This window comes from Amphiprion ocellaris, chromosome 13, assembly GCF_022539595.1.
Source record: "Amphiprion ocellaris isolate individual 3 ecotype Okinawa chromosome 13, ASM2253959v1, whole genome shotgun sequence".
Lineage (NCBI taxonomy): Eukaryota > Metazoa > Chordata > Actinopteri > Pomacentridae > Amphiprion > Amphiprion ocellaris.
The window spans coordinates 2220623-2234321 of record NC_072778.1 but is presented as its reverse complement, the minus strand read 5'-3'; the positions used below and the strand labels follow the sequence as shown (position 1 = coordinate 2234321).

Sequence of the window (13699 nt, the reverse complement as noted above, 5' to 3'; positions counted from 1 at the left end):
TCTTTTTATTAATAAACAATGATTCAGGACTTCATTAAAACCTGCTGCTGGTTCTCAATAGTTGGTTCAGGACCCTGTGTGGGGCCACCTGATGAGCAGACGAGGTCCTAGATGATTTCTGACATTTAAATCATGATAGTTTCAGTTTATTTTCTGTAGTTTTTATAAAACTGTGGAGCCCTCTTTCTAGAATAACTCCTAAACTGTGGCTCATGAGGATTTTCAGACCTTAACCGTCCTGTTGTCTTCATTTATAGGCACCAAAAAATATTGTTTCCTTGTCTGAAAAAAATCCAAAACTTCAAGCAAAAAAATTCCACAAATTTGTGAAAATTTGCAAAACCTTCACGAAGAAAATTCCAATAATTCCTTAAAAGTTTACCTTAAAAGTTTTATTTAAAAAAAATCTCCCAAATTTGGCAAGAAAATTCTTGTAAATATTTTCAAAAAATGAGTAAAAATCTTCCAAAAAAATCCTAAAAATATCTAAAGTGATTCCATATATATCAGTAAAACTTATATTTTCTTTAAGAACATTCACATAAAAATCAACCAAAATCCAGTGAAATTCTCTGGATTTTGGTTGATTTTTTGTAAATGTTCTTAAGAAACATTTTTAACTTTTCTTTTTTTCCACGAAAAAATGTTCAAAGATTTCCCAAAAATGTTGAAAATGTGGACATCAGAAGTTTCACTGTGAAAATATATATTTTTTCCACATTCTCAAACTTTAAAACGGGTCAATTTTGACCCACAGGACGACACGAGGGTTAAAAGAGTAAAAAAGATGCGTTTAATGTCCTGAATATTGCAGTAAAATCGAGCCATGGAGGGTTTAGAGTTTTCTCTGGTTCCTGGTTCAGAGCAGAGATGTTCTGACTTGCTGGTGTGTCGCTGCAGAGGATGGTGGGTAATTCTCACCTTGGTCGGCCTGCGAGGCCTCGGAGATGTTGACGGCGAGCTGGCTGCTGAACGAGTTCACTCCCATCATCCCCGAGTGGGCGGCCGAGCCGGTGAGCGACGGCAGCTGGTTGTGGCTGCGAGGGACGCTGTAGAGAGCCTCGGTGAGGTCGGCCGCTCGCTTCAGGATGATCTCCTGATCCCACAGAACCACAGCAGAACGTCACAATCACCGTTAATGTTCTGACTCTGGAGGTCCAAAGAACTTTAAGAACTTCAACAAATACGGTCAAAACTACCACAAAATGACCCCAAATCACCACAAAATAGATTAATATTCCACAGAAAGACTCAAAATCTACACTAAAAGAATCCTAATTAGCACAAAAAATCATCTGGTTCTTCATCTGCAGTAACTTTATCAATGATCAGAGTTCTACCTTCAGACTGGGAATATTTTCCTTCATAGAGGTGGATCCAGATTTATCACTTTTTAATGGACTTTTTCCATCATTTCTGAGCCTCAGAGCTTCATCAGTCCAGCAGATAGAACCATGACATTTAGGAAATTGTTATTTTGTCATGTTTTTGTTGTTTTATATGTTTTTTTGTTGTTTTGTGTTGTTTGTGTAATTTTGTGTCTTTTTTTAAAATCTTTTTTTGCCTCATTTTTGTTTTCTGTCTCTTTTGTGTAATTTTTTAGTCCTGCTTTTGTTGTTTTGTATCTCGTTTTTGTTTCGTCTCTTTTGTGTAATTTTTTTCCTCGTTTTTGTTATTTTGTGTCAGTTTTTTGCCATTTTGTCTCTTTTTTTGTTATTTTTTTGTCTCTTTTTTGTTAATTTTTGCCTTGTTTTTGCTATTTTGTGTTTCTCTTGTCATCTCACTTGTGTTTTTTGTCTTATTTTTGCCGTATTGTGTTTTGCTTTATCCACCGTTTTGTGTCGTTTTGCGTCTCATTTTCATTTTGTGTCTCGTTCATTCTGTTTCATGTTTTTTTTAGTCTCATCTGTGTTTTTACCAGAACTCAGATGTTTCTCCTCCTAAATGTCACATGTCTATCTGCTGCACTGATGAAGTTCTGAGGCTCAGAAAAAAGTCCATTAAAAAGTGATAAATCTGGATCCACCTCCATGGACTTGAAGGAAAATATTCAGTCTGAAGGTAGAACTCTGATCATTGATAAAGTTACTGGAGATGAAGAACCAGATGTTCTGAGGAGGTTCTGGATGATGTATTCTTTCAGATTTGTTAGACTTTATCTGGAATTATTCAGTAAATAAATAATCATTGTGAAATCGGCTGGTTATTTGTGAGTTTCCTGATGGAGATGTTTCATCTCACCTGGTTGTTGTGAGGCATCCCATAAAGAGCTTCCACCAGATCAGCTGCTCGCTTCAGAAGAACCTCCTGAGGAAAGACGGAGAAGAAACGTCAGGTTTGGTTCTACTGAGACAAGAAACACCAGAAACACCTTTAAATATCAGAAACATCCAAGACCTTTAAAAACCTTCAAACACCAGAAACACCTTTAGACAGGAAGGAAGGAAGGAAACTAAAAGGAAGGAAGGAAAGAAGGAAATGAAAAAAGGAAGGAAGGAGGGAGGGAAGGACAGAAGGAAGGAAATAAGGAAGGAAGGAAGGAAGGGACATAAATTGAAAAAGAAGGAAGGAAGGAAGGAAGGAAGGAAGGAAGGGAATAAATTTTAAAAAATAAAAAAGAAGGAAGGAAGGAAATAAATTTTAAAAAGATGGTAGGAAGGAAGGAAGGAAATTAAAAAAGGAAAGAAGGAAAAACAACAGGGAGGAAGTAAATAAAGGGAGAAAAAGAAAAAAGTGCTTTCTATTCACAAGTAAAAAAAGAAAAGTGACAGAATTTAGAGAGAATCAAACCATGAAGAAGAAAATGGAGGAAAGATGGAGAGACTGAAAGAAGAGAGGAAGAGGAGGAGGATGAAGATATAAAGGATGATGAAGAGGAGGAGGAGGAGGAGGAGGCCTCTGCTGGAGCTCCCTGAGGTATTACATCTCAGAGGAGGGCGAGAGACATTCAACCAGAGAGAGAGAGAGGAGCTGAGCTTAGATTATTATATATTAATATATTCTATTATTGATTGTTGTGATCGGTGTCACTGAGCAGCAGCTGATCGCAGCATTAAAACGTCCCACTGAGAACCTTGAACCTGAACGCAGCATCCAAACTGAACGGCCAATCAGAGAGCTCCGTCAGCTGGCAGCACAAACACACTGAGTCTGTTTCCCACGACAACCGGTGACCTCACAGGACATGGTCCAACACACACACACACACACACACACACACACACACACACACACACACACACACACACACACACACACACACACACACACACACACACACACACAAAGTAGAGACACTGGTTTTAAAAAGGAAAAAGACGAAACTAAAAATGGAATCAGTAAAACTGTTAGCCTAGCTTAGCTTCATCCCCAGACTGGAAGTGGAGGGGAAATTGTTAGCTTAGCTTAGCACAAAGACTAGAAGCAGAGATAAACAGCTAGCCTAGCTTAGCAAAAGGACTAGAAGCATAGCAAAACAGTTAGCCTAGCTTAGGACCAAGACTGGAAGCACAGAGAAACAGTTAGCCTAGCTTAGCACGAAGACTGGAAGCACAGAGAAACAGCTAGCCTAGCTTAGCACAAAGACTGGAAGCACAGAGAAACAGTTAGCCTAGCTTAGCACCAAGACTGGAAGCACATAGAAACAGTTAGCCTAGCTTAGCATCAAGACTGGAAGCACAGAGAAACAGTTAGCCTAGCTTACCATAAAGACTGGAAGCATAGAGAAACAGTTAGCATAGCTTAGCGCCGAGACTGGAAACAGAAAGAAACAGTTGATTTTACCTAACACAAAGACTAGAAGCAAAGGGAAAGAGTTAGCCTAGCTTAGCACAAAGACTGGTGGCAGAGGTAAATTGTTAGCCTAGCTTAGCACAGAGACGGATTTATATGTGGGATGTGTTTCTTTATGTCCTGAGTTGTGTGTGTCTGTGTGTGTGTGTTTCTACGTGTGTGTGTTTCTGCGTGTGTGTGTGCAGCCTGCCACTCAAAGCTCCCAGCATGCCTCCGTGTTGTGTTACACTCTGCCAACACGCTGCGTGTGTGTGAACATACGTGTTGTTGTCGGCATGATACATGTTTACTGAGAGTCGTCGTGTTCGCTCCTTCAGTCATTTCAGTTTCGTGTCTTTTTCCCTCCGAAGACTCAAACTGAAATAATCAACCTCACAGGTGGAACTACACAAATGTGTGTTGTGTGTCTGACGTTGTGTGTGTGTGTATTAGTGTGTGGTGTGTATTAGTGTGTGTGTTGTTCTCGGGCTTCATTAATCTCCATTAGAAAACAGAAGTTAGTTAATGTCTCCTTCACTCGGCTGCAGCAGCGAGACGCCGCGAGGCAGCAGCTGCCCGTCTCACACACACACGCACACGCACACGCACACGCACACGCACACGCACACACACACACACACACACAGTTACATGTTCAAACATACACACGGTAAAACACAGTTCACCGCTGCTAACACCTCTAATACACAAACACACTCAGCTCCTGTGTGTGTTGTTTACTGTGTATCGTGTGTTGTTTATTGTGTATGTTGTGTATTGTGTGCTGTTTATTGTGTATTGTGCAGTGTGTGTCCTTCTATTTTCATTACGTCCTGACAGACACAACAGCCTCCTCAAGTTAATGACGCCTCCGAGGCCTCGATGCTGCTGGAGCTCAGTGTGAGTCTGAGTGCGTGTGTGTGTGTGTGTGTGTGTTAGTGTGTAGACGGGTGTGTTTGTGTATTCACACTTGCTCATTTGTCTGTGACCTCCCTGTGAATCAAACATTAAGTACTACAACTGTAGAAGAAGAAGGACAAGGGAGAAGAAGAAAAATGAGAAGAAGGAGAAGACGGAGGACGTAGAAGAAGAAAGAGAAGAAGAAGAAAGAGAAGAAGAAAAAGAAGAAAGATGAACTGATTAGGGGAAGAAACGAAAGTAAAGCTAGAAGTTGAGTGGTTTATCATCACAGAAGAAGTGAATTACATTCAGTTGATTGACCCCGATTGACTGACTGATTGATTGACTGATTGATTGACTGACTGATTGATTGATCTGTCATCACTCCCTAAATGTTGGAATATTCAAATTTTCTTTCCTCCTTTCTTTCTTTGTGTTTTTTCCTGAATCAGATCAGTTTTATTTCTGAGAACACCTGATTATCCAATGCTACACATTAAGACACACACACACACACACACACACACACACACACACACACACACACACACACCATTGAATTCCTGTCAGAGCGAGTCGCCGCCTGTCAGCCAATCAGAGCGTCCGTAGCGGCGCTGAAAGGCCTCGATCGATGCTTTAATGCACCGAGTCCCAGTTATCATCATCATCATCTCTTATCGCTGACCCACACCTCCCACTGAGGGGGAGGAGGGGGGAGGAGGAAGAGGAGGGGGAGGAAGAGGAGGGGGAGGAAGAGGGGGGAGGCTGGGGAATGTGGGAGAAGAAGATGAAGGAGGATGAGGAGGATGAAGAAGGTCTCTGGTGTTTCCCTTCAGGATGGGAGATGGATGTTTAGGGGGAGGAGGGGGGAGGAAACACGTTTAAAACAGCTGGGAGACGGAGGCAGCTGATTGGACGATCGGCTTCGGGATATCTGGTCACCGATTGGCTGAAACAGCGGGTTACCTGACGTGTTTAAAGCGTTGTTTCACTGATTCTACATATAGCATTCTTTATTTATTTTATTATTTACTTATTTTATTCTTTATTTTATTCATTAATTTTATTCGTTGGTCATTTTATTCATTCATTTCATTCTTTAGTAATTTTATTCTTCAGTAATTTTATTCTTTATTTTATTCTTCACTCATTTTATTTTTCAACTTACTTTATTTTTTATTTTATTTTTTATTTATTTTATTCTTTATTCAATATATGCCTTATTTATTTTATTCTTTATTCAATTTATGATTTATTTTTTTTATTTATTTTATTATTTATGTATTTTATTCTTTATTAGATTTATTCTTTATTTCTGTTTTTATTTCTTTATTTTATTTTTTCTTTATTTCATTATTTATTAATTTTATTCTAGATTTATTTTATTCTTTACTTATTGTATTCTTTATTTATTTTATTCTTTATTTATTTTATTCTTCACTTATTATATTTATTTTACTTATTTTATTCTTTGTTTTATTTATTTATTGTATTCTTTATTAATTTTATTCTTTATTTCTGTTATTATTTCTTTATTTTTTCTTTATTTTATTATTTATTAATTTTATTCTAGATTTATTTTATTCTTTACTTATTGCATTCTTTATTTTATTCTTTTTAAAATTGTATTCTTTATTGATTTAATTCTTTATTTTATTCTTGATTAATTTTATTCTTGATTATTTTATTCTTTGTTATTTTATTCTTTATTTCTGTTATTTATTTTATTTTTTATTTATTTTTTTGCTTAGCCCTACAACTCCTAATTAAATTCTGTGTTTTCACAAAGTTTTTACAGACATCTAAACCTTAAAATATCCCCCAAAAAATCTCATAAAAAAGTCTTGACACGCTGATTAGGAAACAAATCAAAAACACCTGAAAGATAAAAAGAAATTCGAACGGTGGTAATCTAGGACATCTGGGAAAAATTGTGAAAAAATAGCAAATGAGTAAAATGTTAAAAAACTAACAAAATGCTAGTCAATTAAATGCCAATTAAACTGTCCATGAAAGCTTTCATTAATATTAATATTAGTAAAATAAATTAATATTTATAATACATATATTTACTACAATATTTACATTTATTATATATCTGTTAAATATTATAAAAAATAGCCATAAAATTCCTGACAAAATTATTATTAAAAAAATAAAAATAGTAGTCATTTTGCAAAAATAAATATCTAAAAATCTCAGAAGAATATTGATTTAAAAAACAACAACACACAGTGTAATAAAAACAAAATATTGTTCTAGTGATTTTTAAAGTATGTGTAAAATATGAGAAAAAAAATGTTTTTGAACAATCTTAATAAAATGTCCAACAAGGTAAAATTATAACTAGATATTTGTGTAAATTATTATATATAAAATACAGAAATAAATACATGTGATAAAATATTTCCAACCCCAAAACGCAAAATATAGAAAATGTAATGAAATATGACTGAAAAATATCAAAATATTTTAAAAATCAAAATGTTAGAAAAAAATATACTGTTAAAAAAATATAATACTGAAAAAATGTGGAAAATTCCCCAAAAAAGTGTAATAAAACTGAAATTATGACTAAACATAATCTAATGACTATCTTGTTTATTCAAACCACTTGTTTGTGAAAAATAAAGAAGCAGTTTGTTAAAAAGTAAAATTAGTGGAATGATTTTTAACTTTAAACCACATGTTTTTAATATTTAACTCAGGAGTGAAGCAGCAGTTTTAGGGTCATCAGTCTCAGTTTTTAGGATGTTTCAGGTTAAAATGTGGATTTTCTTCAGGTTCCTGCTCAGAAATGATGGCTTGGATGTTTTTCTACAGACTGAGGTGTTTCTGAGCTGATTAAACCCTCAGAGAGTCGAGTTTCTCTCCACCTGAAGCTCCCTGTAGCTGCTGTGTGGGAGTCTGTTCCTGATTCATCATCATTCAACACATTCGCCTCCACAAGCCCAGTTTAAACACAAACACATGATTTAGAGCAAAACACCGCCTCAAAAAGTCTGAACAATATGAATAAAATTTTTTAAAAAACAAGAAAACAATAGTGTCCGTAATATCTCTAAAAATGTTTAATTATATATTAAAAAATAATAAATATTACTAAAAATATTTTTGATAAATATTCACACAATAATTGTAATTTAAAATTATCTGAATTAAAAAGATTATGGACAAAATCTAATATAAAGTTTTTAATTCAGATCAGTTCAAATTACAATTATTGTGTGAATATTTATCAAAAATATTTTTTGCAATAATAATAATAATAATTATTATTATTTATTATTTTTAATATGTATTATTAAATATTTTTAGAAATATTTGAGAAACTTTAGACACCTGTTTTTTATTTTATATATATATATATATATATATATATATATATATATATATATATATATATATGTATATATATATAAATATATATATATATATATATATATATATATATATATATATAAAATATATGTATATATACATATATATATATACATTTTTTATATATATATACACACACACACACACACATATATGTATGTATATATATATATATATACACACACACACACACACATATATTTATATATAATTTTCTATTGCAAAAATTAAAACCTTATTAAAAGGCGAAAAAATCTAAACGTTTTTGAAAACTATAAAAAAAATATTCGCCTAACAGCTTCCAACTTGTCAAACAAAGAATTTGCTGCTTTGTTGCTGTTTTGTGTCTGTTTTGGTGGTAACTGTGCATCTTTTTGTGGTTGTTTTGTGTTTCTTGGTCGTACTTTTGTGTCTCTTCTTTGGTATTTTGTATCTTTTTGTGGTTGTTTTGTGTCCTCGCAGTTGTTTTTCGCCTTTACGCAGTCATTTTTTGTCTCATTGTGATTGTTTTGTGTTTCTTTATAGTCACTTTGCCTCTTTTTGTGTCCATTTTGTGTCTCATTGTGGTTGTTTTTTGTTTCTTTATAGTCATTTTGCATGTTTTAGTGGTCATTTTGTGTTGCTTCATAGTCATTTTGTCCCTGTATAGTAATTTTGTATGTCTCTGGTGTCAGTTTTTGCTCACTGTGGTTGTTTTTTTTGTTTCTTTGTTGTTGATTTTGATTTGGGATCTCTTAGTTTGTCTATTTGTAGATATTTCGCATGTTTTTGTGGCCGTTTATTGTATTTATGTCATCATTTTTTGTTCAATTGTGGTTGTTATTCATTTATTTTTGTAATAAAAGCAGACAGAGAAAATATTTGGGGTCTGCTGGAAGAACAAAACTATGAATTTATTTTCTGATACTTCATATGTGAAACAATCGATACAGAAAACTGTCGACTGATGAAAAGAAATGAGAGGATTTCACCAAAATATCTGATGTTGCAGCATTACGAGCCGGTTTTCTGCTTCTGAAATTCTTAAATTACCGCCACGGATGAATCTGAAGGATCCAGAGGTGTGAGACGGTAATTTCTAACGGACCTTTACACCCTGTAAACTGTACAGAAACCCTCTCAGAGCCCTCGTGGCCTTCCTGCCCTTCTTCTGTCCATCTCTTGACATAGTCCTGCTTTTTCTCCATCGCTCTCTTTTTCTATTTCCCTCCTCTGGTTTCCTGAGGCTCTTTGTGGTTATGTTGCATCTTTTTGTGGCTATTTTGTGTCTCTGTGTAGCAATTTTGCATAATTTTGTGGTTATTCTGTCTTTTTATCGAAATTTTGCATCTTTTGTGGTTGTTTTGTGTCCCTTTATTGTTTGTTTTTTTCGGCTTTTTTACAGTTGTTTTGTGTCTCTTTGTAGTTATTGTCCATCTTTCTGTGGCTGTTTTGTCTCTCTTTGTTGTAATTTAGCATCTGAATAAGAAGATTATGCTTCTGAAATTCTTAAATTACCGCCACGGATGAATTTGAAGGATCCAGAGATGTGAGAAGGTAACTTCTAACGGACCTTCACACCCTGTAAACTGCACAGAAACCCTCTCAGAGCCCTCGTGGCCTTCCTGCCCTTCTTCTGTCCATCTCTTGACATATTCCTGCTTTTTCCTCCATCCCCCTCCTCCCTTTGCTCTCTCTTTTTTTTCTATTTCCCTCCTCTGGTTTCTAGGGGCTTAATTACGGGGGGCCGACTCCGCGGTTGAGGAGGTGCGAAGGCGAATGGGGGATCGGCGTGACCCTGGAGGAGAAGCCATCAGACAGCGGCCTTAACAATGATAAATCACCCAGAGCAGAGCTACAGATTCAGCCGCCGCCCCGCTGATCTCTATAAAATATGGATGGACCTGCAGGAGGAGGAGGAGGAGGAGGAGGAGGAGGAAGAGCCAGCCCGGATCTCCAGATTAGCGACTATCAGGCGTGGAGGTATTCTAATGATGCGGGACAAGGAGCCGGGTTAATTCCATTCAGGGGAGGCCGATTGGAATTCAGCTCGCCGGCCGAACGTCGCTCATTATTCTCAATGAACGGCGGAAATCTCCTCATTCATGAAGCGGGCTGGAATTAATAATCCCCAAACAGACGGATGGACGGACGGAGGCCTCTGGAGTCCAGGATGGGGGTCACGTTTAATCTGCAGCTTCACAAATCAGCAAAAACCAGGAAGCAGAAACAACGATTTTACCGTAAAATTTGTAAAATCTGTTGGTTTTAATCTTTAAACCAATGATCCCTGACTGAAAAATTTAAGTTGAGATTTCCTTAAAAATGTTATTTAACAGGAATGTAGACATGATTGAATCTTAATTATGTAATTATGAAGACTTAAGAAATTAAGTTGTTCCAATCAGTTTTTCTGTCATTTAAAATAAATTAAGAGTTCTTGACTTAATAAATGTAATTTTAAATAAGATAAGCTCAACTCATATCAGATAAACCTGCAAATCTCTGCCTCTACATCAAATTAGCTTTGTGTGTTTACAGCCAGAGGTGAGATCAATTAAACCTGACTAACTGCGATGGAGCTATGCTAACAGTTTTCACCTGCCTCTATTCTTTGTGCTAAGCTAAGCTAAATTTATATCAGACAGACCTGTAAATCTCAGCCGCTACATCGAATTAGCTTTGTGTGTTTACAGCCAGAGTGGAAGTCAATTTAACAAGACTAACTTTGATAAAGCTATGCTAACAGTTTCCACCTGATTCCAGTCTTTATGCTAAGCTAAGCTAAACTCATTTAAGGTAATCCTGCCTCTATTTGCAGTCAGTTTTGTGTGTTTATAGCCACAGGTGGTCAGTTGAACTCGACTAACCCTGATGGAGCTATGCAAACAGTTTTCAGCTGATTCCAGTCTTTGTGCTAAGCTAAGCCAAAGTCATTCAAGCTAAACCTGTGTCTTCTTGCAATTATTTTTGTGTGTTTAGTCAGAGGTGTAACCAGTCACCTTGATGGATCTATGCTAACAGTTTAACGCTGCTTCCAGTATTTATGCTAAGCTAAGCTATGCTAAGCTAAACTCAGTTACGGTAAACCTGCCTCTACTTTGCACTTAGCTTTGTGTTTTTACAGCCAGAGGTGTAGTCAGTTAAACAAGGCTATATTTGATAGAGCTATGCTAACAGTTTTCAGCTGATTCCAGTCTTTGTGCTAAGCTAAGCTAGGCTAAATGCATTTAAGGTGAACCTGCCTCTACTTTGCAGTTAGCTTAGGTGTGTTTACAGCCAGAGGTGTAGTCAGTTAAACCCGACTAACTGTGATGGAGCTACGCTAACAGTTTCCACCTGATTACAGTCATTCTGCTAAGCTAAGCTAAGCTCATTCATGATAATGCTGTAAATTTCAGCCTGTAGGTGCAGTTAGCTTTGAGTTAGCTTGTTTACAGTCAGAGATTTAGTCAGTTAAACCTGACTAACTGTGATGAAGCAATGCTAACAATGTCCACCTGATTCCAGTCTTTATGCTAAGCTAAGCTAAACTTACATCAGATAAACTGTAAATCTCAGCCTCTTCATGTAGTTGGCTTTGAGTTTCTGCATCTACATTTAAAAGTGTAGTCAGGGACACCTGACTAACTTTGATGGAGCTATGCTAACACTTTTCACCTGATTCCAGTCTTTATGCTAAGCTAAGTTATGCTAAGCTAAACTCAGTTACGGTAAACCTGCCTCTACTTTGCACTTAGCTTTGTGTTTTTACAGCCAGAGGTGTAGTCAGTTAAACAAGGCTATATTTGATAGAGCTATGCTAACAGTTTTCAGCTGATTCCAGTCTTTGTGCTAAGCTAAGCTAGGCTAAATGCATTTAAGGTGAACCTGCCTCTACTTTGCAGTTAGCTTAGGTGTGTTTACAGCCAGAGGTGTAGTCAGTTAAACCCGACTAACTGTGATGGAGCTACGCTAACAGTTTCCACCTGATTACAGTCATTCTGCTAAGCTAAGCTAAGCTCATTCATGATAATGCTGTAAATTTCAGCCTGTAGGTGCAGTTAGCTTTGAGTTAGCTTGTTTACAGTCAGAGATTTAGTCAGTTAAACCTGACTAACTGTGATGAAGCAATGCTAACAATGTCCACCTGATTCCAGTCTTTATGCTAAGCTAAGCTAAACTTACATCAGATAAACTGTAAATCTCAGCCTCTTCATGTAGTTGGCTTTGAGTTTCTGCATCTACATTTAAAAGTGTAGTCAGGGACACCTGACTAACTTTGATGGAGCTATGCTAACACTTTTCACCTGATTCCAGTCTTTATGCTAGGCTAAGCTATGCTAAGCTAAACTCAGTTACGGTAAACCTGCCTCTACTTTGCACTTAGCTTTGTGTTTTTACAGCCAGAGGTGTAGTCAGTTAAACAAGGCTATATTTGATAGAGCTATGCCAACAGTTTCAACCTGCCTCCAGTCTTTATGCTAAGCTAAGCTAAGCAGAGCAGCTTTCTCATGCTCCGGATAAATCCATCCTGGTGTTTATTCCTCTAGTTTCCATTTTCACTCCCCCTGCTGCCCCCATCATCCTGCAGCTACAACGAATCAATCGGTCCAGATCTAGCCTCGGCTCTCTGACGTCTCGGCTGCAGGTGAAAACAAAAGAGAAGTGACACCCCGAGTTAACCCGTCGCTGCTCGGTCGCAGCCTCGCCGTGATGCCTGCCCGCCCCAAAACGTCCGGGAGGGAAAATATCTGCGGCCTTATTGAGTTTTCTTGTGAATAAATAAATATCTAAGCGGCGGGCGGGTGGCTGCTTGACGTCCCACTCTGGCTGCAAATCAGGCCATCAAAGGGGCCAGACAATGTACGCTTGCTATTAGTATCAATTTACAAATAAACTGCTTTTTTGGTGACTGGATCTCCGATGTCAGATTTTGATAAATGGTTTCAATTTGGCAGCTGCTTTGGAGTGTCAGAGCCCATCTGACGCTCGCCGCCGGCCGCCGCCGCTCGCTGCCTCTCAGAATCTGCCTCAGTTAGCTCCCCGCCGCCGGAAAATAACGTCTTCATGCTAACGGGACACCTGACGGCCGGGTGTGTGCAAACCCATGTCTGGAGGCAGCAGCAGCTCCTCAGCGATTTTACAAAACTAAAACTAACCTGCAGAGACTTTAAATCAGGGGTGTCCAACATGAGGCCTGTGGGCCAAATCCGGCCCTCCAGAGGGTCCAATCCGGCCCTCAAAGTGTAAAAATTCCAGAGAAGACATTAACTGCAGATTGTAAATTAGTAAAACTATAAATTTAAAATAATTTCTAGACCATGACAAGTTGTTTGGATCAGAAAGTAAAAGACTAGATTGTTCATTGTTCTTTTGTCATTTTGTCTCGTTTTTGTCTTGTTTTTTTGTATTTTTGTCCACTTTTGTTGTTGTGTTTCTCATTTTTGTCGTTTTGTAATTTGTCTTTGTCATTTTGTGTCTCGTTTTTGTAATATTTTGTCTTGCTTTTTTGTTTTTTTGTCAGACTTTTGTCATTTTGTTTCTCATTTTTGTGTTTCCGTTTTGTCTTGTTTTTGTCATTTGTACGTTTTTTTGTCACTATGTAACTTTTTAGTCTAATGTTGTCTCTTTTTTGTTTGGTTTCATGTCGTTTGTCAAATTTTTTTGTCTTTTGTGTCTCATTTTT

At 36.8% G+C, this 13699-nt stretch overlaps 1 protein-coding gene across 3 annotated transcripts in view; it reads right to left on the bottom strand.

Annotated features, from left to right (window-relative positions):
• The window catches only part of LOC111583752 (transcription factor COE3-like), a 188745-nt gene that overhangs the window by 18103 nt on the left and 156943 nt on the right, over window positions 1–13699 (bottom strand). For all 3 annotated transcript variants that reach the window (XM_055016818.1, XM_055016817.1, XM_055016816.1), the window contains exons 12-13: window positions 2242–2307; window positions 922–1096 (exon numbers count right to left, since the gene is read on the bottom strand). In XM_055016818.1, coding sequence (XP_054872793.1) covers window positions 922–1096; window positions 2242–2307 — 241 coding nt within the window. The remainder of the gene's footprint in view (window positions 1–921; window positions 1097–2241; window positions 2308–13699) is intronic.